A 24466-nucleotide genomic window follows, 5' to 3' on the forward strand; every position below is an offset into this window, starting at 1 on the left:
TCTTTTTCTATTGTTTAAAATAGTTTCAGAAGGAATGGAACCCTCTCCTTGTTGTACCTCTGGTAGAATTTGGCTGTGAACCCAATCTGGACCTGGACTTTTTTTAGTTGGTAAGCTATTAATTGCTGCCTCAATTTCAGACCTTGTTATTAGTTTATTCAGGGTTTCAACTTCTTCCTGGTTTAGTCTTGGGAGGGTGTAAGCATCCAGAAATTTATCCCTTTCTTCTAGATTTGCTGGTTTATTAGCATAGAGGTGTTTATAGTATTCTCTGATGGTAGTTTGTATTTCTGTGGCATGGTGGTGATATCCCCTTTATCATTTTTTATTGCATCTATTTGATTCTTCTCTCTTTTCTTCTTTATGAGTCTGGCTAGCAGTCTATTTACTATGTGGATCTTTCAAAAAACCAGATCCAGGATTAGTTGATTTTTTAAAGTTTTTTTGTGTGTGTGTCACTATCTCCTTCAGTTCTGCTCTGATCTTAGTTATTTCTTGTCTTCTGCTAGCTTTTGAATTTCTTTGATCTTGCTCCTCTAGTTCTTTTAATTGTGACTGTAGGGTATCGATTTTAGATCTTTCCTTATTTCTCTTGTGAGTATTAAGTACTATAAATTTCCCTCTACACCTTGCTTTAAATGTGTCCCACAGATTCTGGTATGTTGTATCTTCATTCTCATTAGTTTCAAAGAACATCTTTATTTCTGCCTTCATTTCATTATTTATCCAGTAGTCATTCAGGAGTGGGTTGTTTAGTTTCCATGCAGTTCTGAGGTTTTGAGTGAGTTTCTTAATCCTGAGTTTTAATTTGATTGCACTGTGGTCTGAGAGACTGTTTGTTATGATTTCCAGTCTTTTTGCATTTGCTGAGGAGTGTTTTACTTCCAATTATGCGGTCAATTCTAGAGTAACTGCACTGTGGTGCTGAGAAGAATGTATATTCTGTGGATTTGGGGCGGAGAGTTCTGTAGATGTCTATTAGGTCCACTTGGTCCAGATCTGCCTTCAAGTCCTGGATATCCTTGTTACTTTTCCGTCTCATTGATCTGTCTAATATTGACAGTGGAGTGTTAAGTCTCCCACTCTTATTGTGTGGGAGTCTAAGTTTCTTTATAGGTCATTAAGAACTTGCTTTATGTATGTGGGTCCTCCTGTATTGCATGCATATATATGTAGGATAGTTAGCTCTTCTTGTTGCATTGATCCCTTTACTGTTATGTAATGCCCTTCTTTGTCTCTTTTGATCTTTGTTGGTTCAAAGTCTGTTTTATCAAAGATGAGGATTGCAACCCCTGCTTTTTTTTTTTTTCACTTTCCATTTGCTTGGTAAATATTCCTCCATCCCTTTATTTTGAGCCTATGTGTGGTCCTTGCATGTGATAGGGGTTTCCTGGAAAGAGCACACTGATGGGTTTTGACATTTTATCCAATTTGCCAGTCTGTGTCTTTTAATTGGGAGATTTAGCCCATTTACATTTAAGGTTAATATTGTTATGTGTGAATTTGATCTTGCCATTTTGATGCTGGCTGGTTGTTTTGCTCATTAGTTGATGCAATTTCCTCATAGTGTGATGGTTTTCACAATTTGGTATATTTTTGCAGCAGCTGGTACTGGTTTTTCCTTTCCACGTTCAGTGCTTCTTTCAGGAGCTCTTGTAAGGTAGGCCTGGTATGACAAAATGTCTCATTATTTGCTTGTCTGTAAAGGATTTTATTTCTTCTTTGCTTATGAAGCTTAGTTTGGCTTCATATGAAATTCTGGGTTGAAAATTCTTTTCTTTAAGGATGTTGAATATTGGCCCCAATTTTCTTCTGGCTTGTAGGGTTTCTGCCAAGAGATCTTCTGCGAGTCTGATGGGCTTCCCTTTGTAGATAACCTGACCTTTCTCTCTGGCTGCCCTTAGCATTTTTTCCTTCATTTGAACCCTGGTGGCTCTGATGATTATGTGTCTTGGGGTTGCTCTTCTTGAGGAGTATCTTTGTGGTGTTCTCTGTATTTCCTGAATTTGAATATTGGCCTGCCTTGCTAGGTTGGGGAAGTTCTCCTGGATAATATCCTGAAGAATGTTTTCCAACTTGGTTTTATCTTCCCCATCACTTTCAGGTATATGAATCAAACATAGGTTTGGTCTTTTCACATAATCCCATATTTCTTGGAGGATTTGTTCATTTCTTTTCACTCTTTTTTCTCTAATCTTGCCTTCTTACTTTATTTCATTTGATCTGCAATCTCTGATATCCTTTCTTCCACTTGATTGATTCAGCTATTGAAACTTGTGTATGCTACATGAAGTTCTTGTGCTGTGTTTTTCAGCTCCATCAAGTCGTTTATGTTCTCTACACTGGTTATTCCAGTTAGCATTTCATCTAACCTTTTTTCAAGGTTCTTAACTTCCTTGCATTGGGTTAGAACATGCTTCTTTTAGCTTGTAGAAGTTTTTTATTACTCACCTTCTGAAGCCTGCTTCTGCCAGTTTCTCAAACTCACTCTCCATCCAGTTTTGTTCCCTTGCTGGTGAGGAGTTGTGATCTCTGGAGGAGAACAGGCATTCTAGTTTTTGGAGTTTTCAGCTTTTTTTGTGCTGGTTTCTTCCCATCTTCATGGATTTATCTACCTTTGGTCTTTGAAGCTGGATGAGGTCTCTGAGTGGATGTCCTTTCTGTTGCTATTGAAACTATTTCTTTCTGTTTGTTAGTTTTCCTTCTAACAGTCAGGCCCCTCTGCTGCAGGTCTGCTGGAGTTTGCTGGAGGTCCACTTCAGACCCTGCTTGCCTGGAAATCATCAGCAAAGATTGCTGTTCTGGCAGCTTCATCCCAGAAGGGTACCTGCCAGATGCCAGCCAGAGTCTCCTATGTGAGGTGTCTGTCAGCCCCTCCTGGGAGGTGTCTCCCACTCAGGATATACATGGGGGTCAGGGAGCCACTTGAGGAGGCAGTCTGTCCCTTATTGGAACTAGATCACTGTGCTGGGAGATTCATTGTTCCTTTCAGAGCTGCCAGTTAGGGACATTTAAGTCTGCTGAAGCTGTACCCACAACTGCCCCTTTTCACAGTTGCTGCATCCCAGGAAGGATGGGCTGCTGTCTTTCTTCAGAGATGTGCTGCCCAGTGAGGAGAGGGTCTAGTGACACAGTCTGCCTGCAGTGGTCTTGCTGAGCTGCTGTGATTATTACTCACCTTCTGAAGCCTGCTTCTGAAGCCTGCTTCAGTTGCTGTGTAAACTTCCCAGCAACTTTGTTTACCCATGCAAGGTTAAAACTGCCTACCTGAGTCTCAGCAATGGCAGACACCCCTCCCCACAACGAGCTCTAACATCCCAGGTCAAGCTCAACTGCTATGATGGCTGGGAGAATTTCAAGCCAGTGTATCTTAGCTTGCTGGTCTTTGTGGGGATGGGACTTGCCGAGCCAGATAACTTGGCTCCCTGGCTTCAGCCCCCTTTTTTAGGGGAACAAGCGGGTCTGTCTTGCTGGTATTCCAGGCGCCACTGGGTTATGGAAAAAAAATGGCTGCTGCTAGCTCAGTGTCTTCCCAAACAGCCACCTAGTTTTGTGCTGGAAACCTGGGGTGCTGGTGTTGTAGAAGGAATTGCCTGGTGTTCAGGTTGTAAAGACCATAGGAAAACTCAGTATCTCAGCCAGGGTGCTGGGGAAAGTCTCTAATGACTTCCCTTGGCTAGGAGAGGGAGTTATCTGGCCCCTTGCACTTCCTGGGTGAGGTGACACCCCAACCTGCTTTGGCTTGCCCCCCTTGGGCTGCCCCCACTGTCTGACCAGTCCCAATGAGATGAACCAGGTACCTCAGTTGGAAATGTGGAGATCACTTGCCTTCTATGTCTCTCTCACTGAGAGCTGCAAACCAGGGCTATTCCTATTTGGCTATCTTTGGAAAAACTCTTCATACACTTTTTAGACATGTGTATGTCTTCTTGTATTTCTTTTGTGAAGAAAGGTATACTCAAATCCTTGACCATTTAAGCAATTTTTTTTATTGTTGAGTGTTAAGAATTTTTTATATATGCTAAATGTCAGTCCCTTATTAGATATGATTTGCCAGTATTTCCCTCATTCCATGAATTGTCTTTTTATTTTCTCGATGGTATCATTTGAATCATAAAAGTTTCAAATTTTGATTAAGTCCAATTTGTCTGTTTTTAAATTTTTTGTACTTTTGGTGTTATAGCTAAGAAACCACTGCATACTCCAGTATCAGAAAATGTTAACCTTATGTTTTCTTCTAATAGTGTTGTATTTTAGCCATTACACTTAGGTGTTAGATCAACTGCTAGTTAATTTTTGTACATGGTGTATAAAAGTGAAGATCAAAACAAGGGATTTTATGGCCAGGACTGAAAATGGAATGCATGAGTTCTTCTCACATTCTAGTTACCAGGACCCAGTTACATAGTAACTACAATGGAGACAAGAAAATGTAGCATTTCTGTTTATTCAGGAAAAAGAGAAATTGGATTGGTAAACATCTAGCCAATTTATGTTACAAGAGGGTTTGGGTTGTGTTTCTGTTCCATTTTTTTTTTTTTTCATAATAGAAACAGTATTGGCATCCTGGCAGTCTGGCTTTTTCAGCTGGAGGTCAACATTTTCATATGTAAAGTGGATTCTTAAAGTGTGTTTCTTTTTAGCCATGGAGGTCTTAAGAAATCAGTCAGGTGCCACCTTGAGAGGAGGCTATGGGAGCGGTCTTTTGGTCTCCGATCCTCACTTCTACCACAACACATCTGTTTTAAAATTATTCTAAAATTTGAGGGTTCTATGTAGAGTGTTGTTAAAAAAACATTTCTATTACTAAAAAATGTACATTTTAAAAACCACTTAACTAGATGAACAATAAGCTTACTTTCAGCTCTGATACTTGCAATACAGAATTGGGGTTAATTAATTCACACATGAATTCAACAACCTACCTTGTACTATAAACTGGACTAGGCAGTGAGGACATCTCTATAATGCATATACCATAGCTAACAAAACAAGGAATTCATACCTTTTGTAATGGTTTCTTGCATGTATGCTTTCTGGCTCTCCACAAAACCAATTTTTCTCCAAATATAAATCTCTCCAATAAATGTTTACCTGAGTTGTATTGAAAGGAAAAAAGAGGTTTTGTTAAATTCCGATTATTTTCACCTTTTTATTATCATATTTATTCACACTTTTTCAATTTTTTTTGTTTTCTTTTATCTACAGCAGTGGCATAAGAAAATTATTTTTAATTTTTATCAAAGCAATATACACACATAATTTTGAAAATCACATAATATTAAATGGGTTCAAATAAAAATCAGTAGTCCTCATTTTATTATTCTTTACTTTTGATTCCTGTCCACAAATTTGATTCCTTTCTTCACTTTTGATTTCCTGGAGATCTACAAATATTTAAAATATTTTAATGCACTTTTTAAGTTTTATTTCCATGTATAATATACTTTTTGATTTTTAAGATTCAGGTATTGTATACAAGATTTACTTTACAGTTGTGGGTTGAATAGTGTCTCCCCAAAAATTTAATGTCTGCCTGGAACCTCAGAATGCCACCTTATTTGGAAGTAGAATCTTTGCAGATGTGATTAATTAAGGATTTTGAGGTGAAATTGTGCTAGATTTAAGGTGGTTCCTACATCCAATGAGCAGTGTCCTTATAAGAATAGGAGAGGATACATAGACATGGAAAAAAGTGCACGTGAAAACAGAGACAGAGATTGGAGTTATGTTCCCACAGGCCAAGGAATTCCTGGAGCTACCAGAAAGCAGCAAGAGGCAAGGAAGGATTCTCTGCTAGAGCGTTCAGAGAGCATGAACCTGTTGAGATTCCAGACTTTTGGCTTCATGCTTGGTGATCATATACATTTCTGTGTTTTAATTCACATAGTTTGTGGTAATTTGTTACAGCAGCCCTTGAAAACTAATAGAGTAAGGGAGGAATCTGCTTACCCACCCCTGCCCTATTTTAGCCCATTCCTTTCATTCCCATGCCTACACCTCTATTCCCAGAAATTTCATGAAATGTTTTGGTTAAACGAATATTTACATTATTATGTTCACATACATATTTTTTACTGCAAAATGAAGTATACTATATGATATGGTTTGGCTCTGTGTCCCCACTCAAATCTAATGTTGAATTGTAATCCTCACATGTCAGGGGAGGGACCTAGTGAAAGGTAATCAGATCATGGGGGTGGATTTCCCTCTTGCTGTTCTCATGATAGTGAGTTCTCACAAGAGTTGATTGTTTAAAAGTGTGGGGCAGCTCCCCCTTTGCTCTCTCTCTCTCTCCTGCTTTGCTGCAGTAAGACATGCTTGCTTCCCTTTCACCTTCAGTCATAATTGTAAGTTTCTTGAGTCCTCCTAACCATGCTTCCTGTAGAAGCTTCCTAGCCTCTGAAACTGTGAGTCAACTAAACCTCTTTTCTTCATAAATTGCCAGGTAGTTCTTTATAGCACTGTGAAAACAAATTATTACACTATGATTTATTTCCTTTGTTGACAATGACCTCCCATACCTTTTCTTTTTAATTGCTTAATTTTCTACAAATCTATTACAGTTCTTGCACACTTCACAACAAACTGCCAACACATTTCCCATATTAAATACTGTATCAGTGTTTTTGTTATTGGTGTTTTTCCCTAGAGTCTTCTGGCTCTGGTCTGGATTGGTGCTATCTGCTACTGCTACATAGCTATCACCCTAAATCTTGCTTTGCCATCTCATTCTGGATATTCCCGTTGTCTCTTTGTTGTCTGGGATTTCTCATTTCCTGGATGCTGTACCTTTCACCTTTTTGCTTATTTGCTTATTTGGTGAAGCACATTCCCCATGGTTTCCTGAAAAAAAGATATTTGGAGGTAAATTTATTGATACAATATGCATCTAAAATGTCTTGATTCTGCCTTTGTTAGTGTGGCTAGGATGAAAATAACTTCCCCACAGAATTTCTAAGGAATGTCTTAATGCATTCTATATCTAGTGTTGGAACATTAGATGTTTTTCTGATTTCTGCTCCATTGTGTATAACTCCCCTCTGTCTCAGAAAGCTTTTAGCATCTTCTATTACTTGAAACATGAAATATTGTTATGATGTATCTTTGCATGGGTATTTTTTAATCTTTTGTTTACATTGAATATTAGCAGGACATCCTTCATATGCAGTGGACTAGATAAAGAATGTGGTACATATATACTACGGAATAGTCTGCAGACATAACATGAACAGAATCATGTCCTTTGCAGCAACATGATGCAGTTGGAGGCCATTATCCTAAGCACATTAATGCAGGAACCGAAAACCAAATAACCACATTCTCACTTATAAGTGGGAGCTAAATATTGGATACTCAATGACATAAAGATGGCAACAGTAGACACTGTGAACTACTAGAAGGAGGAGGTAGGGAGGTATCAAGGACTGAAAAACCAAGTTTTATGTACTATGCTCACTACCTTGATGAAGCACCCATTCATATTCTAAACCTCAGCATCACACAATATGCTTATGTAACAACCTGAACATGTACCCCGAAATCTAAAATAAAAGTTGAAAGAATTTTTATGAAAAAAATCATCAGATATATAATCAGGAAGTGACCTCCTAAAGCCCAAAGGTGGCCATTTCCCTAAGGAAAAATAAACACACACAACTTGGCTAAAAATAATAATATTTAAAAGATGCTCCAAGTTTACCTTGTATATTCCCTACCCTAGTCCTAAATTTAGCCATTTCTTCAATGAGTCCTGGTTCCTTTTATTGGAGAATGGTATTAGACACTAAGATCTGGGTGCTAGATGTGCTCATTGACACTCATGTGCTTAACTTATAGGCCCTTTTAGCTAACAGAGCAAGGAAATATGTATTTATAGTAATAGTTACATATTTATGGAAAGATTCCTATCAATATTAAGCTAAACATGAGTCCATACAAATGTGTCAAATAACCCATTATCACACAGATCACCCTAGCCTTCTCCCTTTGCCTATCTGTAAATTTTCACTCCAACAGTGAGAAACCTAGCTTCCAACCATCTGCTATCCACTTATTTAATTGTTCAATTTGAGGAAATGTGTATAGCAGCATCAGAATACTTATCTGTATCCCCATGTAAAACAACTTTATCACCTAGAGTACAGTGCTTATATACAGCTGCTTTTACTTTTAGTTTTACAGACTACACTTATTTCCAAATTTACTTAGGTTAGCATCTTTCTTTCATGCCTTTTAGTGAGGTTGTTTGATATATTTGTAATACAGTCAGATTCTTTTGTGACAGTGTGGATCCATTGCTGAGATTTCCTAAACATCCTCAATGATTTTTAAAAACTTACATCCATTAAGGCTACTCTTTGTATGGTAAGGTTCTATGGGTCTTGGAAATTGTATAATGTCATATATTCAACATTATAGGATGATACAGGATAGTTTTCACCATGCAAAATAGTACCCTGTGCTTCACCTATTCAATCTTCCCCCACCCTTAAATCATAGCAACTGGTCAACTGTTTGCTATCCCAATAGCTTTTTCAGAATGTCATATAAATAAAATTGTATAGTATGTAGCCTTTTTAGATGGGCTCGTTTATTTAGCAATATACACTTAGGATTCATCCATGTCTTTGCATGGCTTTCTAGCTCAGTCCTTCTTATTTCTGAATTGTATTCCCTTGTATGAATGTACACTTTGTTTACCCATTTCCCTATTAAGGACATTATATTAGTCTGTTCTCACATTTTATTAGTATCTTTATAGATACTACCTGAGACTGGATAATTTATAAAGGAAAGAGGTTTAATTGACTCACTGTTCTGCATGTCTGGGAAGGCCTCAGGAAACTTACAGTCATAAGTAGAAAATAAAGGAAAACCAAGGCATGTCTTTTCATGGTGGCAGGAGAGAGAGAGAGACAGAGAGAGAGAGAGAGAGAGAAATGGCCAAACACTTCTGAAGCATCATATTTTGTGAGAACTCCCTCAATGTTATGAGAACAGCATGGGGAAACTGACCCCATGATCCAATCACCTCAGACCAGCTCCCTCCCTTGACACATGGGGACTACAATTTGAGAAGAGATTTTGGTGGGGACACAGGGACAAACCATATCATTACATTCCTGGCCCCTCCCAAATCTCATCCTTTGCAAATTTCAAGACAAATCATGTCTTCCCAACAGTCACCCAAAATCTTAACTCATTCCATCATTAACTCAAAAGTCCAAGTCCAGAGTCTCTCATCTGAGACAAGGTAAATCCCTCTGCCTATAAGCCTTCAAAATCAAAAGCAAGTTATTAACTTCCAAGATATAATGGGAATACAGGCATTGAGTAAATGTTCTCATTCTAAGTGGGAGAAACTGACAAGAACAAAGGGGCCACAGGGCCCATGTAAGTCCAAAACATAGGCAGGCAGACATTAAATCTTAAAGTTCCAAAATCTTCTTTGACTCCATGTCTCATATCCTGGGAATGCTGATGCAAGAAGTTGGCTCCCATGGCCTTGGCCAGCTCTGCCCCTGTAACTACGTAGGGTATACTCCCTGCAGCTGCTTTCATGGGCTGGCATTGAGTACCTGCAGCTCTTCCAGGCACATGGTGCAAGCTGTTTGTAGATCTACCTTTCTAGGGTCTGGAGGACAGTGACTCTCTTCTTACAGATCCACCAGGCAATTCCCCCAGAGGGGACTCTGTGTGGGAGCTTCAACCCTATTATTTCCCCTTTGCATTGTACTAGTAGAGGCTTTCCATGAGGGCTCCAGCCCTATGGAAGACTTCTGCCTGGACATCCATGCATTTCCATATATCTTCTAAACTCTAGGGGGAGGTTTCCAAAGCTCAACTCTTGTCTTCTGTGCACCTGCAGGCCCAACACTATGTGAAAGCCACCAAAGCTTGGGGCTTGCACCCTTTGAAGCCACAGACAGAGCTACACCTTGGCCCCTTTTAGCCATTGCTGGAACTGAAGTAACTGGAACATAGGATGCCATGTCCCAAGGCTGGCCCAAGTAATCATTTTTCCCTCCTAGGCCACTGACTTCTGGGCCTGTGATGGGAGGGGCTGCCTTGAAGATCTCTGAAGTGCCCTGGAGATATTTTCCCCATTGTCTTGGCAATTAACATTTGGTTCTTTTTTACTTATGCAAATTTCTGCAGCCAGCTTGAACTTCTCCCCATTTGGGGCTGTTTTTTTTTTTTCCTACCACATGGACAGGCTGCAAATTCTCCAAACTTTTACACTTCACTTCCCCTTTAAATGTAAGTTCCAATTTCAAACCATCTCTTTGTGAGAGCATATAACAGTATGCTCTCAATAAAAGCCAGTCACCTCTTTAATGCTTTTCTGCTTAGAAATTTCTTCTGTCAGATACCCTAAATCATCTCTCTCAAGTTCAAAGTTCCACAGATCTCTAGGGCAGGGGGAAAATGCCACCAGTCTCTTTGCTAAAGCATATAGCAAGAGTGATCTTTGTACCAGTTCCAAATAAGTTCCTCATCTCCATCTGTAACTACCTCAGCCTGGACTTCATTGTCCATATCACTATAAGCATTTTGGTCAAATCCATTCAAAAAGTCTCTTGGAAGTTCCATATTTCCCACATCTTCCTTCTTCTTCTGAGCCCTCCAAACTGTTCCAAACTCTACCCAATACTCAGTTCCAAAGTTGCTTTCACATTTCCAAGCATCTTTATAGTAGTGCCCCATTCCTGGCACCAATTTCCTGTATAAGTCTGTTCTCACACTGCTATAAAGATTGTACCCAAGTGTTATTTATGAATGAAAGAGACTTAATTGACTCACATTTCCACATGGCTGGGGAGGCCTCAGGAAATTTACAATTATAACAGTAGGTGAAGGGGAAGCAAGGCATATCTTTTGTGGCAGGAGACAGAGAGTAAAGGAGGAACTGCCAAACACTTGTAAAACATCAGATATTGTGAAAACTCCCTAATTATCACAAGAATAGCATGGTGGAAACTGCTCCCATGATACAATCACCTCCCACCAGGTCCCTTCCTCAACACCTGGGGGTTACACTTTAAAATAAAATTTGAGTGGGCACAGAGAGGCAAACCACATCAGACACCTTGGTTGCTCCAGTTTTTGTGATTATGAATAAAACCACTCTAAGACTTCATGTGCAGGTTTTTGTGTGAACATAAGTTTTCAAATCACTGTAAGTAAATATCTAGGCACACAATTGCTCAATTGTCTTGTACTTGATTGTAGTATAAGAATTTGTCTAGCTTTGTCAGAAACTGCCAAATTGTCTATTCAAAGTGGCTGTATAATTTTTCATTTCCACCAGCAATAAATGAATGGTTGTTGTTTTACATCCTCACCAGTATTTTGTGTTGTTGGGGTGTTAGATTTTAGCTATTCTAATAGACATGTAGTGACATCTCATTGTTGTTTTACTTTGCATCTCTCTAAAGACATAAGATTGCACATCTGTTCATATGCTTATTTGCCATCTATATACACATATATATCCGCACTGATAAAGTGTTTATTCAAATATTTTGCATTTTTATATTGAGTTGTTTACTTATTATTGAGTTATAAAAGTTCTTTGTACATTTTAGATATAAGACCTTTAACATATATGCATTTTACAAATACTTTCTCCCAGTCTTTGACCTGTTTTTTCATTCTCTTAACAGAGACTTTTATAGAGCAGAAATGTTTAATTTTAATGAAGTATGTGTATTAGTCTGTACTCATGCTGCTAATAAAGACCTATCCAAGACTAGGTAATCTTTAGATAGAGAAAGTTTAATTGAATCACAGTTCCACATGCTAGGAAGGCCTCACAATCATGGGGGAAGGCAGGGAGGAACAAGTCACATCTTACATGGAGAACAGCAATAGAGAGCTTGTATGGGGGAACTCCCCCTTATAAAACTATCAGATTTCATGAGACTTATTCACTACAATGAGAATAACATGTGAAAGACCTGTCCCCCATGAGTTAATTACCTCTCACCAGGTTCCTCCCATGATATGTGGGAATTATGGAAGCTACAATTTAAGATAAGATTTGAGAAGGGACACTGCCAAACCACATCAGTGAGGCTATTCAAATATTTCCATTTTCCTTCATGGTTTATGCTTTGTTGTTGTGTCTAAAAATTCATCAGCAAGCCAAAGACCACATACATTTTTTTCCTATGCTTTCTTCCAGAAGTCTTATAGTCTTCATTTAGGTCTTAGTTCAATTTTAAGTTAATATTTATGAAAGATATAAGGTTCGTGTCTGTGTTCATTTTTCAGCATATGAACGTCAAGTTGGTTCAGCACCATTTCTTGAAGACTATTTTTTCTTCATTGAATGTCTTTACTCTGTCAAAAATCATTTAACTATATGTTTGACTACTGCTGAACTCTCAGTTTGTCCCAATGACCTGTGTATCTATTCTTTCATCACTACCATGCTATCTTGATTAATGCAGCTTCACAGTAAATTTTTTTTATGATAATTTTGAATTACCACACTGTGACATAGAAATGCAAAGTGAGCACCTGCTGCTGGAAAATGGTGCCGACAGACTTGCTCAATGCAGGGTTGCCAAGAACCTTCAATTTGTTTAAAAAAAAAAGTGCAATAAAGCAAAGCACAACAAAATGAGGTATGCCTGTACACACATTCTTTATGTCTCCATATTCTGGGTGTGCTTTTTCTCCTTACCATCTTGACATTTTCTTTTCTTTTCTTTTCTTTTTTTTTTTTTTTTTTTTTTTGTATGATAGAAGAGGAAAGAGTTGTGCATAGGATGGAATTTTTTTTTTTTTTTTTTTTTTTTCTGGATTGGAGGTTCCAGTGGGACGGGAGAGTCACAAGGAATCAGGTGTTCAGAGGAATGTATTGAGTAGAGGTGAGGAACTAGAATGTTGAAAAGTAAAAAAAGGAGAGAAGGAGAGGAAGAAAGAGGAAGAAAAAGAGGGAGAGAGAACAGGAATATTGCTTCATTCTAAAAATGGGTATTAATAATGGCCGATCAATATTTTGTGTATTTAAAATGGAGAACTCTATAAATATTTATTGAGTTTACTTGTTCCGAATCTGAGTTGAAGTCCTGGATATCCTTATTAATTTTCTGTCTCATTGAGTCTAAATCTCGTTACGGGTCTTATGTATCTGGGTATTAAGATCTCTTATTGTTGCATTGATCCTTTTACCACTGTATCTTTGTTGCTTTGAAATCTATTTTATCAAATGTGAGAATAAATAATAAATAAATAAATAAACAAAAAGCAAGAGTTGCAATTCTCACATTTGATAAAATAGATTTCACAGTAAATTTTTATATTAGGTAATGCGAGTCTTCCAATTTGTTTTTTCTTCATCAGTATTGTACTGATTATTCTAGGACTTTTGCCTTTCTACATAAATTTAAGAATTAGCTGGTCAAGATCTATAAAACCTCTTGCTAAATTTTTTTTTTTTTTAGATGGAGTCACCCTCTGTTGCCCAGGCTGGAATTCAGTGGTGTGATCTCAGCTCACTGCAACCTCCACCTCCTGGGTTCAAGTGATTCTCCTGCCTCAGCCTCCTGAGTAACTGGGATTACAGGCACTTGCCACCACATCCGGCTAATTTTGGTATTTTTAGTAGACATGGGGTTTCATTATGCTGGCCAGGTGGGTTTCAAACTTCTGACCTTTTGATCTGCCCTCCTTGGCCTCCCAAAGTGCTGAGATTATAGGCATGAGCCACTGCACCTGGGCTTCTTGCTAAAATTTTGATGGGGTTATGTTGAACCTAGAGATTAAGTAGGAAACTATTAACATCTTAACAATTTTCAGGCTTCCTATCTAGGAGCATGAACTATTTCTCCATTTCTTTAGATTCTCCTTAACTTCTTTCTTCGGTGTTTTGTAAATTTCCACATATAGAGCATTATATATTTTATTAGATTATACCATAGTATTTAGTTTTTTGATGTTATCATGAATGGCAGTTTTTAAAATTTAAAGTTCTAATAGTTCATTGCTGATATAATAGAAAAGGCAATTGACTTTCATATATTGGCCTTGAATCCTACAACCTTGCTATAATTGCTTATTAATTTCAGAAGATTTTCATGTGGATTCTTTTAGGTAGGTTTTCTACATAGACAACCCAGGCAGAATCTCTGGGACACATTTAAAGCAGTGTGTAGAGGGAAATTTATAGCAGTAAATGTCCACATGAGAAGCAAGGAAAGATAAAAAATCAACACGCTATCATCAAAATTGAAAGAGCTAGAGGAATAAAGATCCAAAACACTCAAAAGCTAACAGAAGACAATAAATAAGTAAGATCAGAGCAGAACTGAAGGAGAAAGAGATGCAAAAAAAAACCCTTCAAAAAATCAATAAATCCAGAAGCTGGTTTTTTGAAAAGATAAACAAAATAGATAGATTGCTAGCCAGGCTAATAAAAAAGAAAAGAGAAAATAATCAAATAGATGCAATAAAAAACAATAAAGGGGATATCACCACTGACTCCTTAAAAATACAACCTACCATTGGAAATTATTACAAACAATTCTATGCACATAAATCAGTAAAGCTGGAAGAAATGGATAAATTCCTGGACACTTGCACCCTCCCAAGACTAAACCATGAAGAAGTTGAAATCCTGAATAGACCAACAACAAGGGTCAAGTTGAGGCAGCATTTAACAGCCTCCCAACCAAAAAAAAGCCCAGGTCCAGATGGGTTAACAGCTGAATTCTACCAGACGTACAAAGAGGAGCTGGTACCATTCCTTTTGAAACTATTCCAAACAATACAAAAAGAGGGAATCCTCTCTAACTCATTTTATGAGACCAACATCATCCTGATACCAAAACCCGGCAGAAACTTAAGTAAAAAAGTAAACTTCAGGCCAATATCCATGATGAACATCAATGCAAAAATCTTCAATAAAATACTGGCAAATCAAATGCAACAACAGCACATCAAAAAGCTTATCCATCGTGATCAAATAGGCTTCATCCCAGGGATGCAAGGCTGGTTCAACATACGCAAGTCTATAAATGTAATCAATCAAATAAATAGAACCAAAGACAAAAACCACATGATTATCTCAATAGATGCAGAGAAGGCCTTTGACAAAATTCAACAGTCCTTTAGGCTAAAAACCCTTAATAAACTAGGTATTGATGGAATGTATCTCAAAATAATAAAAGCTACTTATGACAAACCCACAGTCAATATCATACTGAATGGGCAAAAACTGGAAGCATTCCCTTTGAAATCTGGCACTAGACAAGGATGCCCTCTCTCACCACTCCTATTCAATATAGTATTGGAAGTTCCAGCCAGAGCAATCAGGCAAGAAAAAGAAATAAAGCATATTCAATTAGGAAAAGAAAAAGTCAAATTATCTTTATTTGCAGATGACATGATTGTATATTTAGAAGACCCCATTTTCTCAGCCCAAAATCTCTTTAAACTGATAAGCAACTTCAGCAAAGTCTCAGCATACAAAATCAATGTGCAGAAATCACAAGCATTCCTACACACCAATAACAGACAAAGAGAGCCAAATCAAATGTGAATTCCCATTCACAATTGCTATAAAGAGAATAAAATACCTAGGATTATAACTAATAAAGGATATACAGGACTTTTTCTTTTTTTTTTTTTTTCTGAGACAGAGTTTCACTCTTGTTACCCAGGCTGGAGTGCAATGGCGCGATCTTGGCTCACTGCAACCTCCGCCTCCTGGGTTCAGGCAATTCTCCTGCCTCAGCCTCCTGAGTAGCTGGGATTACAGGCATGTGCCACCGTGCCCAGCTAATTTTTTGTATTTTTAGTAGAGATGGGGTTTCACCATGTTGACCAGGATGGTCTCAATCTCTTGACCTCGTGATCCACCCACCTCGGCCTTCCAAAGTGCTGGGATTACAGGCGTGAGCCACCGCACCCAGCATAAAGGACTTTTTCAAGGAAAACTACAAACCACTGATCAAGAAAATAAGAGAGGGTACAAACAGATGAAAAAACATTCCATGCTAATGATTAGGAAGAACCAATAGCATGAAAATGGCCATAGTGCCCAAAGTAATTTATAGGTTCAATGCTATTCCCAATAAGCTGCTTTGACCTTCTTCACAGAACTGGAAAAAAACACCTTAAACTTCATATTGAACCAAAAGAGAGCCCGCATACCCAAGTCAATTCTAAGCAAAAAGAACAAAGCTGGAGGCATCACGCTACCTGACTCCAAACTATACTCCAAGGCTACAGTAATCAAAACAACATGGTACTGGTACCAAAACAGAGATATAGACCAATGGAACAGAACAGAGGCCTCAGAAGCAATGCCACACATCTATAACCATCTGATCTTTGACAAACCTCACAAAAACAAGCAATGGGGAAAGGATTCCCTGTTTAATAAATGGTGTTGGGAAAACTGACTAGCCATGTGCAGAAAGCAGAAACTGGACCCCTTCCTTACATCTTACACTAAAATTAACTCCAGATGGATTAAAGACTTAAACATAAGACCTAACATCATATAAACCCTAGAAGGAAACCTAGGCAATACCATTCAGAACATAGGCATAGGCAAGGACTTCATGACTAAAACACTAAAAGCAATGGCAACTAAAGCTAAAATAGATAAATGTGATGCAATTAAACTTAAGTGTTTCTGCACAGCAGAAGAAACAATCATCAGAGTGAACCAGCAACCAGCAGAATGGGAAACGATTTTTGCAATCTACCCATCTGATAAAGGGCTAATATCCAGAATCTACAAAGAACTAAAACAGATTTACAAGAAAAAAAAACAAGCCCATTCAAAAGTGGGTGAAGGATATGAACAGACACTTTACAAAAGAAGATATACATGAGGCCAACAAACATATGAAAAAATGCTCATCATCACTTGTCATTAGAGAAATGCAAATCAAAACTACACTGAGATACCATCTCATGCCAGTTAAAATGGTGATCATTAAAAAATCCGGAGACAACAGATGCTGGAGAGGATGCAGAGAAATAGGAACACTTATAAACTGTTGGTGGGAGTGTAAATTAGTTCAAACATTGTGGAAGACAGTGTGGCAATTCCTCATGGATATAGAAATAGAAATTCCATTTGACTCAGCAATCCCATTACTGGGTATATAGCCAAAAGATTATAAATCACTCTATTATAAAGACACATGCACTCAAATGTTCACTGAAGCACTGTTTACAATATCAAAAACTTGAAACCAACCCAAATGCCCATCGATGATAGACTGGACATTACATGCTGTAAATGTGACACATACACAGCATGGAATACTATGCGGGCATAAAAAATGATGAGTTGGTGTCCTTGGTAGGGACGTGGACGAATCTGGAAACCATCATTCTCAACAAACTGGCACAAGAGCAGAAAACCAAATACCGCATGTTGTCATTCATAGGTGGGTATTGAACAATGAGAACTCAGGGGCACAGGGTGGGGAACATCACATACTGGGGTATGTTGAGGGGTGAGGGGCTAGGGGAGGGATAGCGGGGGGCAGGGAGGTTGAGGAAGGATAACACTGGGAGAAATGTCTGATGTAGCTGATGGGGGGATGGAGACATCAAACCACCATGGCATTTGTGTACCTATTGCAACTATCCTGCAAGATCTGCACATGTACCCCAGAACTTAAAGTACACTAAAAAAAAAATTGTTCAGCAATTCCTCAAAAGGTTAAATACGGAATTACCTCTTTATCTAACAATTCTACTCCTAAAGTAATGTACTTAAACAAATACATGCACATACATGTTCAAAGCAGGACTATTCACAGTAGCCAAAAGGTGAAAGCAACCCAAATATTTGTCAAAGGATGAAAGGATAAATTGTGATATGCATATACCTATAAATATGATTTGGTCATGTAAAGAAATGAAATAGTAATACTTGCTACAACATGGCTGAACTTTGAAAATGTCATACTAAATTAAAGAAATCAGACAAAAAGGATCACATGTTATATGATTCCATTCACATGAAATATCCAGAATAGGTGAAATCTATAGAGACAGAAGGCAGACTGGTGGTTGTCAGAGGATAGGAAAATAAAAAGTAACTGTTTAAAGAGAATTAAGTTTCCTTTTGGGGTGATGTTTTGGGGCTAGATAGAGGTGGTGGTTACACAACAATGCAAATGATACTTAATATCACCAAACTGTAAGCTTAAAAAGACTATAATAGTTATCCTCATGTTACATATATATTAACACATTTACTACAGTTAGAAAAATCTCAAGTTAACAACCTAATATCACAACTGAAAGACCTAGAAAACCAAGAGCAAACAAATCACAATACTAGCAGAAGACAAGAAAAAAAAACAAATCAGAGTTGAACTGATGGAGATCAAGACACAAAAAAACCATTCAGAAGATCAGAAGCTGTTTTTTTGAAAAAATTAATAAAATAGACCACTAGCTAGACTAATAAAGAAGAAAAGAGAGAAGATTCAAATAAACACAATCAGAAACAAGGAGGATACTGCCACTGACCCCAGAGAAATACACACCGCCATCAGAGAATATTATGAATAATTCTATGCACGTAAACTAGAAAATCTAGAAGAAATGGATGAATTCCTGGACACATATAACCTCCCACATTGAACCAGGAAGAAATTGAACCCATGAACAGACCAATAAAGAGTTCTGAAATTGAGGCAGTAATAAATACCCCACTAACCCCCAAAAAAAGATCAGGACCAGACAGATTCACAGCTGACTTCTACCAGATGTACAAAAAATAACTGGTACCATTCCTACTGAAACTATTCAAAACAACTGAGGTGGAGGGGGGCTCCTCCCTGACTCATTCTATAAGATCAGCATCATTTTGATACCAAAATCTGACAGAGATGCAATAAAAAAAGAAAACTTCAGGCCAATACCCTTGATGAAGATCCATGCAAAATTCTCAGCAAAATACTAACACATGGAATCCAGCAGCACATCAAAAACCTTATCCACCATAATCAAGTAGGTTTTATCCCAGGGATGTAAGGTTGGTTTAGCATATTTAAATCAATAAATGTGATTCATCACATAAACAGAACTAAAGACAAAAAAACTCCATGATTATCTCAATCGATGTAGAAAAGGCTTTCAATAAAATTCAGCAGCCATTCATATTAAAAAGTCTCAAAGAACTGGGTTTTAAAAGAACATACCTCAAAATAATAAGAGCTATCCCAATATATAAATGTGGGTATGTAAGAAATAATATGTTTTATTTTTCTCTTATCCAACCTCACTCTTATTTGAAGATTTTATTTCATCAGAGTGGCAGAAACAAGATTTCAGCAAATCTGGATTCTCCTCTCCTTTTTCCAAGGCTGTATCTAAATTCCCAGGGCTTATAAAGTGCAAAGACCTGGAGAATGCAGTGGGTACATGAGAATCTGTCTCAGCCCCCTGATAGCTCTGGAATCATTCGGAGGCTGAACCAGCTACTGGACAAAAAACACTGGTGCTGAGATAACACAGTGATAATGACAGCTTATCTTTTCATAGTGCTTACTATGTGTCAGGAATTAAATAAACACTTTGCATATATTAATTAATTTAATTTAAACAGCAACCCGTCAAGGCAGCACTCTCTTTATCAGACAAAGTCAAATGATACATAAGTTGCCTGATTTGTACAAGGTCACACAGGCTAGCATATGTACCCATGGAATCTGGCTCCAGAGTCTTCGTGTTTAACAAGTCCATCATACTATCCCTCAGGCTTGTCTGTGAGACTCCCTTCAAGAGGTCAGCAATTGCTGCTGTTTCCCTGACACACTTGAAGTCTCAAGAATCTTTCTGCTGCTTCCATCTTTGGTCTCTTGTTTTGGGTGTGCTCTGTTTGCTGGCCAGTCACACCGCCCAGAAATTGGCATAGGACCACTTGCCCTTCAACTATCATCTGCCTCCTTTTCTTTTTTTCCCATCTTCCCTAGGGAATCCTATCGTAGTCTCTAGGAAGAAATCCTTCCCTCTAGTAATTTTGCAGTTTTCTCCAAACAATTGATTTTGTTTTCAGATTTTAAGTTGTTAGAAGGCAAAGCAAGAAATAGTCTCCTTAAAGTATTTGTGGAAAAGGAAGGGGAATGGTAGGAGATTAGGGAAGAAGACAGGAGGAAATATCAGAAAGAAAAAAGAAGCTAGGTACAAATTTTAAAACATTCTGCCAGAGTGGCTTCTGGTCAAAGTGAATAGATTGACTACCACATTTATTGTCTTTCTGAGTACTGCTAGTTTTCTCAGGGTGCTTCCGAAGATATTTCATAAGTGTACTCAACCAATCATTTACAATGCTTTGTTCTCTTCCTTGGAGTCACTGGATGTATACTTTTTAGTGTCTTGGACTACTACCTCAACACTGATGTTAGTGTGGCTTTAGTCATTCTTTCTCTGTCACAGCATTGAGCTAAGAAAATGGTGGTATTTTTCAAAATGCTGGGAGTAAAGTGTGGCAGGTTGATTACAAAATGGCCTCTCTATTCTCCTTTCTTGTACTCATGCCCCTTGTGATAAGACTTTGCAACCACTCTAATCAGGAAGTGAAGTCTATTACCCTATGTCTTGAATCAGGGCTGGCCTATGACTGGTCTAAATTGCAGAAGTGTCTGTGCTCTTGCCCTAAGCCAAAGGCCTCAAAGGTCTTGTCCAGTTCAACTCTCCCTGGCTCCTCTGCCTACACCACAGGACCCATGGAGCAGAGCCATTCTTCCCAGCCAAGGCTGTCTTCATCAACCAAAGGCCAGTCAACCACAAACAGGTGAGTCCCAGCTGTGACAGAACTACTGACAAGATCAGAAGAAACAACAGACTTGAAATAAATGGTTGTCTTGAGCCACTGAGTTTGCAGATGGTTTGTTACAGAGCACTATTGTGGCAATAAATAAGTGCTCCAACTGTTTACTCTCAGTTTCTTAAAAGTTTCCTGGTTTGGGGACTGTATCTGTTTTTAAAGTTCACAGTACTGTGGCACAAATTCCTTAAAAGACAGAGTTGAGAGATAAGAACACCTCACCTTCGGACAGGGCTATAGGAACCTAGGAACCACTTTCGTGCTGTGAGTGAGGAGCAAAGATTCAACTTACCCACTTCAAATATTGCAAAACATTGTGAGCCTTTCCTTAAAGCCTTGGGATCACAATTCATTCCTGTTCTTTTCTTTTTGGTCTGAGGCAAGTAAAGTGGTATTTCTTGGTTTCAGCAGAAATACCAATGTGGGCACTAGAATCCCAGACCCTAGTTTGAATATATGACTGTTAAAATCATCTATTGTTGTCTCTCTTCTGCCCAGTAGACCAGCCACTCTTTTTTGTTTATTTGTTTTTGACCAGCCACTCTTCAAGGACCAAGACCATTCATCTGTGTCCTCCAAATCCAGAAAAATGCCTGGTACAGAGAAAATATCCAGTAAATGAATTAAAGAATAAATAGATCAGGTGTGTCAAGACAGTCAAATCTGAGAATAGGTAGACAGAGGAGAGTGTGGCAATCACTAAGACTAGCTCATAGAGAAAACTGGGATTTCTAATGGGAAGGAGAAGCTGATGAAGCAGGATGTGGTCAAGAATAGTCAATAGGCCTCACTCATGGTGTCAGACACAGATGCTATCAAAGACTTAGAACTGGTAATTGCTTAATCAGAGAGCCCTGGTTAAAATACAGGAAATCTGGGGTAATGAGGCAGAGAACCAGAGTACTTTGACGTCAGGGATAAAAACTAGAATTTTTTTTTTTTCCTGAGAAACATGCTGCTTTGAAGAGGCCCATGGATTCACTGCTTTGATCTTTTTCTTACAGCTCTTTCAAGGGCAGAGCTCTCCTTATCCTGAAGGAATCTTACCCTTAGCTATAATAGGTATTCTCAGTTACAAAAAAGGAAGAAATCTTGAGGCCTATTGGTATTCTCCCTGATCAGAAGGTCTTGTTGTGTCTCCCATGCTGGAGTGCAACAGCACAATCCTGGCTCACTGCAGCCTCGGCCTCCCTGGGCTCAGGTGATCCTTCCACCTCAGACTCCAGAGTAACTGGGATGACAGGTATGTACCACCATGCTGGGATCATATTTAGGTTTTTTTGTAGAGGCAGGGTTTTGCTGTATTGATTAGGCTGGTCCCAAACTCCTGGGCTCAAGTGAGCTGCCCACTTCTGCCTCCCAAGGCGCTGGGATCACAGGTGTGAGCCACCACACTCGGCCGAAGTTTCTCATTAAAATGGTAAACATAAATTACTGATGGCCCCTTGAATAACTGAGTTATAATTTTGTTATAGATTTTTTGTTGCCATATTTTTGGATTTTGCAGAACTATAATTTGTTGTTACTGTAGTTAGGTTTGGAGGACTGACTTAGGGTTGCAAACAATCAAGTAGGAATGGAATAATATTTATAATAAACATCAGTATTGACCAAAAGGGAAGAGTTGGCCATCTTACACTCATACATGTATCTTGCATTGTTCTAATTTTTCTCATTTTGTCCTAGACCAGTGAGAGCATTGTCCTGGGTCCTTACCAGTCTATTGGTCTGAAACTACTAGAATGAAGAATGAAAAATTGTTAAGTAGGCAGCAATAACAAATACTGTGCTTTAGTAGACTATAACAATGAACCACAAGAGAAATATGGCATTAACGATCTCGAGTTAACCACCCCCCAAAAAATAAACTGCCTCTATAAAAAATGCAGTGACTTTTCTGTTGTCCTGGAGCTATCAGACCACACCTAAAGTATTTTGAGATAAAGAATTCTCTGCCAAATCTGAGTGTGCTCCAAAATTAACCCTCAAGGTAATGAGAGGATTTGCAACCATATTATACTTAGGAGCTGAGAGAACGCATGGGTATATTTGCAGGAGTGAAGGAAACAGTGGTTAAAGGTAACAACTTTTGAATGGTCGGCCCAGGTACAAACCAATGACTTACCCAGGAACCTTCTTCAGAGGGCCTCAGAGGCCCCCTTTTCCCAGCAACCAAGCCGTGACCTCGCTCCCCGAACCATGGTTAACGAAACCTAGGCCAGCTGATTGTCTCCCAGAGTTTGGAACTGGAACTGAGATAGTTTGAATTGTGGTTTGGCTAAGGGAATGTCAAGAAGAACTTACAGAAAGAGCTCTTCAAAATCAAAAAGGCTTCTCAGGGAGCAAGTATGTATCCTTTACCTGAATCAATTCTCTCCTCTCCCTCTCCTCCTCCTAAGTAGAGAAAACAAGGCAGCCAAAGTTCTTGGTCTGAGGGATTCACACATCAGAAAATTATTTAAATCAGATAAAACCCTTAAAAAACCTACAAACTCTGAGAGGCTGTAGTACAAGATGATGTCAGGTGATTCCATGGATGTTTTTACTTTAATGCTTATATTGATTAGTTTATTTTCATGTATTTCAGTAAAAGAAAAAAATTACTTCTAGAACATCAAGCTCATGAATTCATGAATATTGTTTCGAAAAAGGCCTAATCTATTTAAGTAAGAAAAAGATGACTTTAAATAAAACTATTACATATGTAATAGTCACAAAATAAGAAAAACATAATGAGAATGAGTCACAAAGGAGGCTTAAGTACCCCCACCGTGACTTCAGGGAACAGGGATTTCAAGTTGGGGCTCTTTACTATACTGTGAATGGAATATTTCCTCCTTTCTAAGTTGTCTACTGTCCTTGGCAGTTAGTCCATTGGTATATTATTCAGGAACAAATATGAGCCTTTAATCCTTTTAACAAGTGAATTTAAACCTTTTGTATTATGGTAATATCTAGGGGAGGGGAAATCCTTCATTCCACAGCCTCCTCCACTCACTTCTCCACCCTGCCTAAATAATGTACAAATTGTGTATGCTATGGCAGGCAAGGCATTTTCTGCTTTCACAACTTGTGGCTGTACTTGGCAATTATTGAATCAATATGCCATTCAAGAACAAATATAAATTTTAATCCCTTTGGCAGGTAAATAAGAGTCTTTTCATATTGAGTTCAAGAATGCTGGTCATGTTAAAGCCAGGCCAATCCACAGAAGAAAAACTTTTATAATTCATCATACTGTTTTCCCACTATTCCCAATTGCCAACTCATGGACAGAGACAGGGAAAACAGATACAAAAATTAAGGGGTAAAGATCTTACCCCTTCAGGTGGGGTAAGGCCAGTATCAGTAGATGATTATCACTGAAAAAAGTTTGTTATTCACAGTTAATGTCTTAGTACATTCAGTCTGCTATAACAAAATACTGTAGACTAGGTAGCTTATAAACAACAGTAGTTTATTTATCACAATTCTGGAGGCTGGGAAGTCCAAGATCAAGGTACTGGTAGAATTGGCATCTGGTGAGGGCCTGATTCCAAGACAATGGTCCTTTGTTCCAGACAACAGAGAGGGCAAGGGATCTCTTTGGGGTCTTTTTTCATATGGGCCCAATCCCATTCATGAGGGCTTTAGCTAATCAACTAATCG

At 38.4% G+C, this 24466-nt stretch overlaps 1 protein-coding gene across 2 annotated transcripts in view; it reads right to left on the reverse strand.

Annotated features, from left to right (window-relative positions):
- The window catches only part of LOC108590293 (uncharacterized), a 249681-nt gene that overhangs the window by 26040 nt on the left and 199175 nt on the right, over window positions 1-24466 (reverse strand). For both annotated transcript variants that reach the window (XR_013533986.1, XM_078368716.1), the window contains one exon: window positions 5006-5094. Coding sequence is in view for 1 of the 2 variants with exons in the window: in XM_078368716.1 (XP_078224842.1) it covers window positions 5006-5094 (89 nt within the window). In the remaining variant the exon portion in view is untranslated. The remainder of the gene's footprint in view (window positions 1-5005; window positions 5095-24466) is intronic.

This window comes from Callithrix jacchus, chromosome 1 (genome assembly GCF_049354715.1).
Source record: "Callithrix jacchus isolate 240 chromosome 1, calJac240_pri, whole genome shotgun sequence".
Lineage (NCBI taxonomy): Eukaryota > Metazoa > Chordata > Mammalia > Primates > Cebidae > Callithrix > Callithrix jacchus.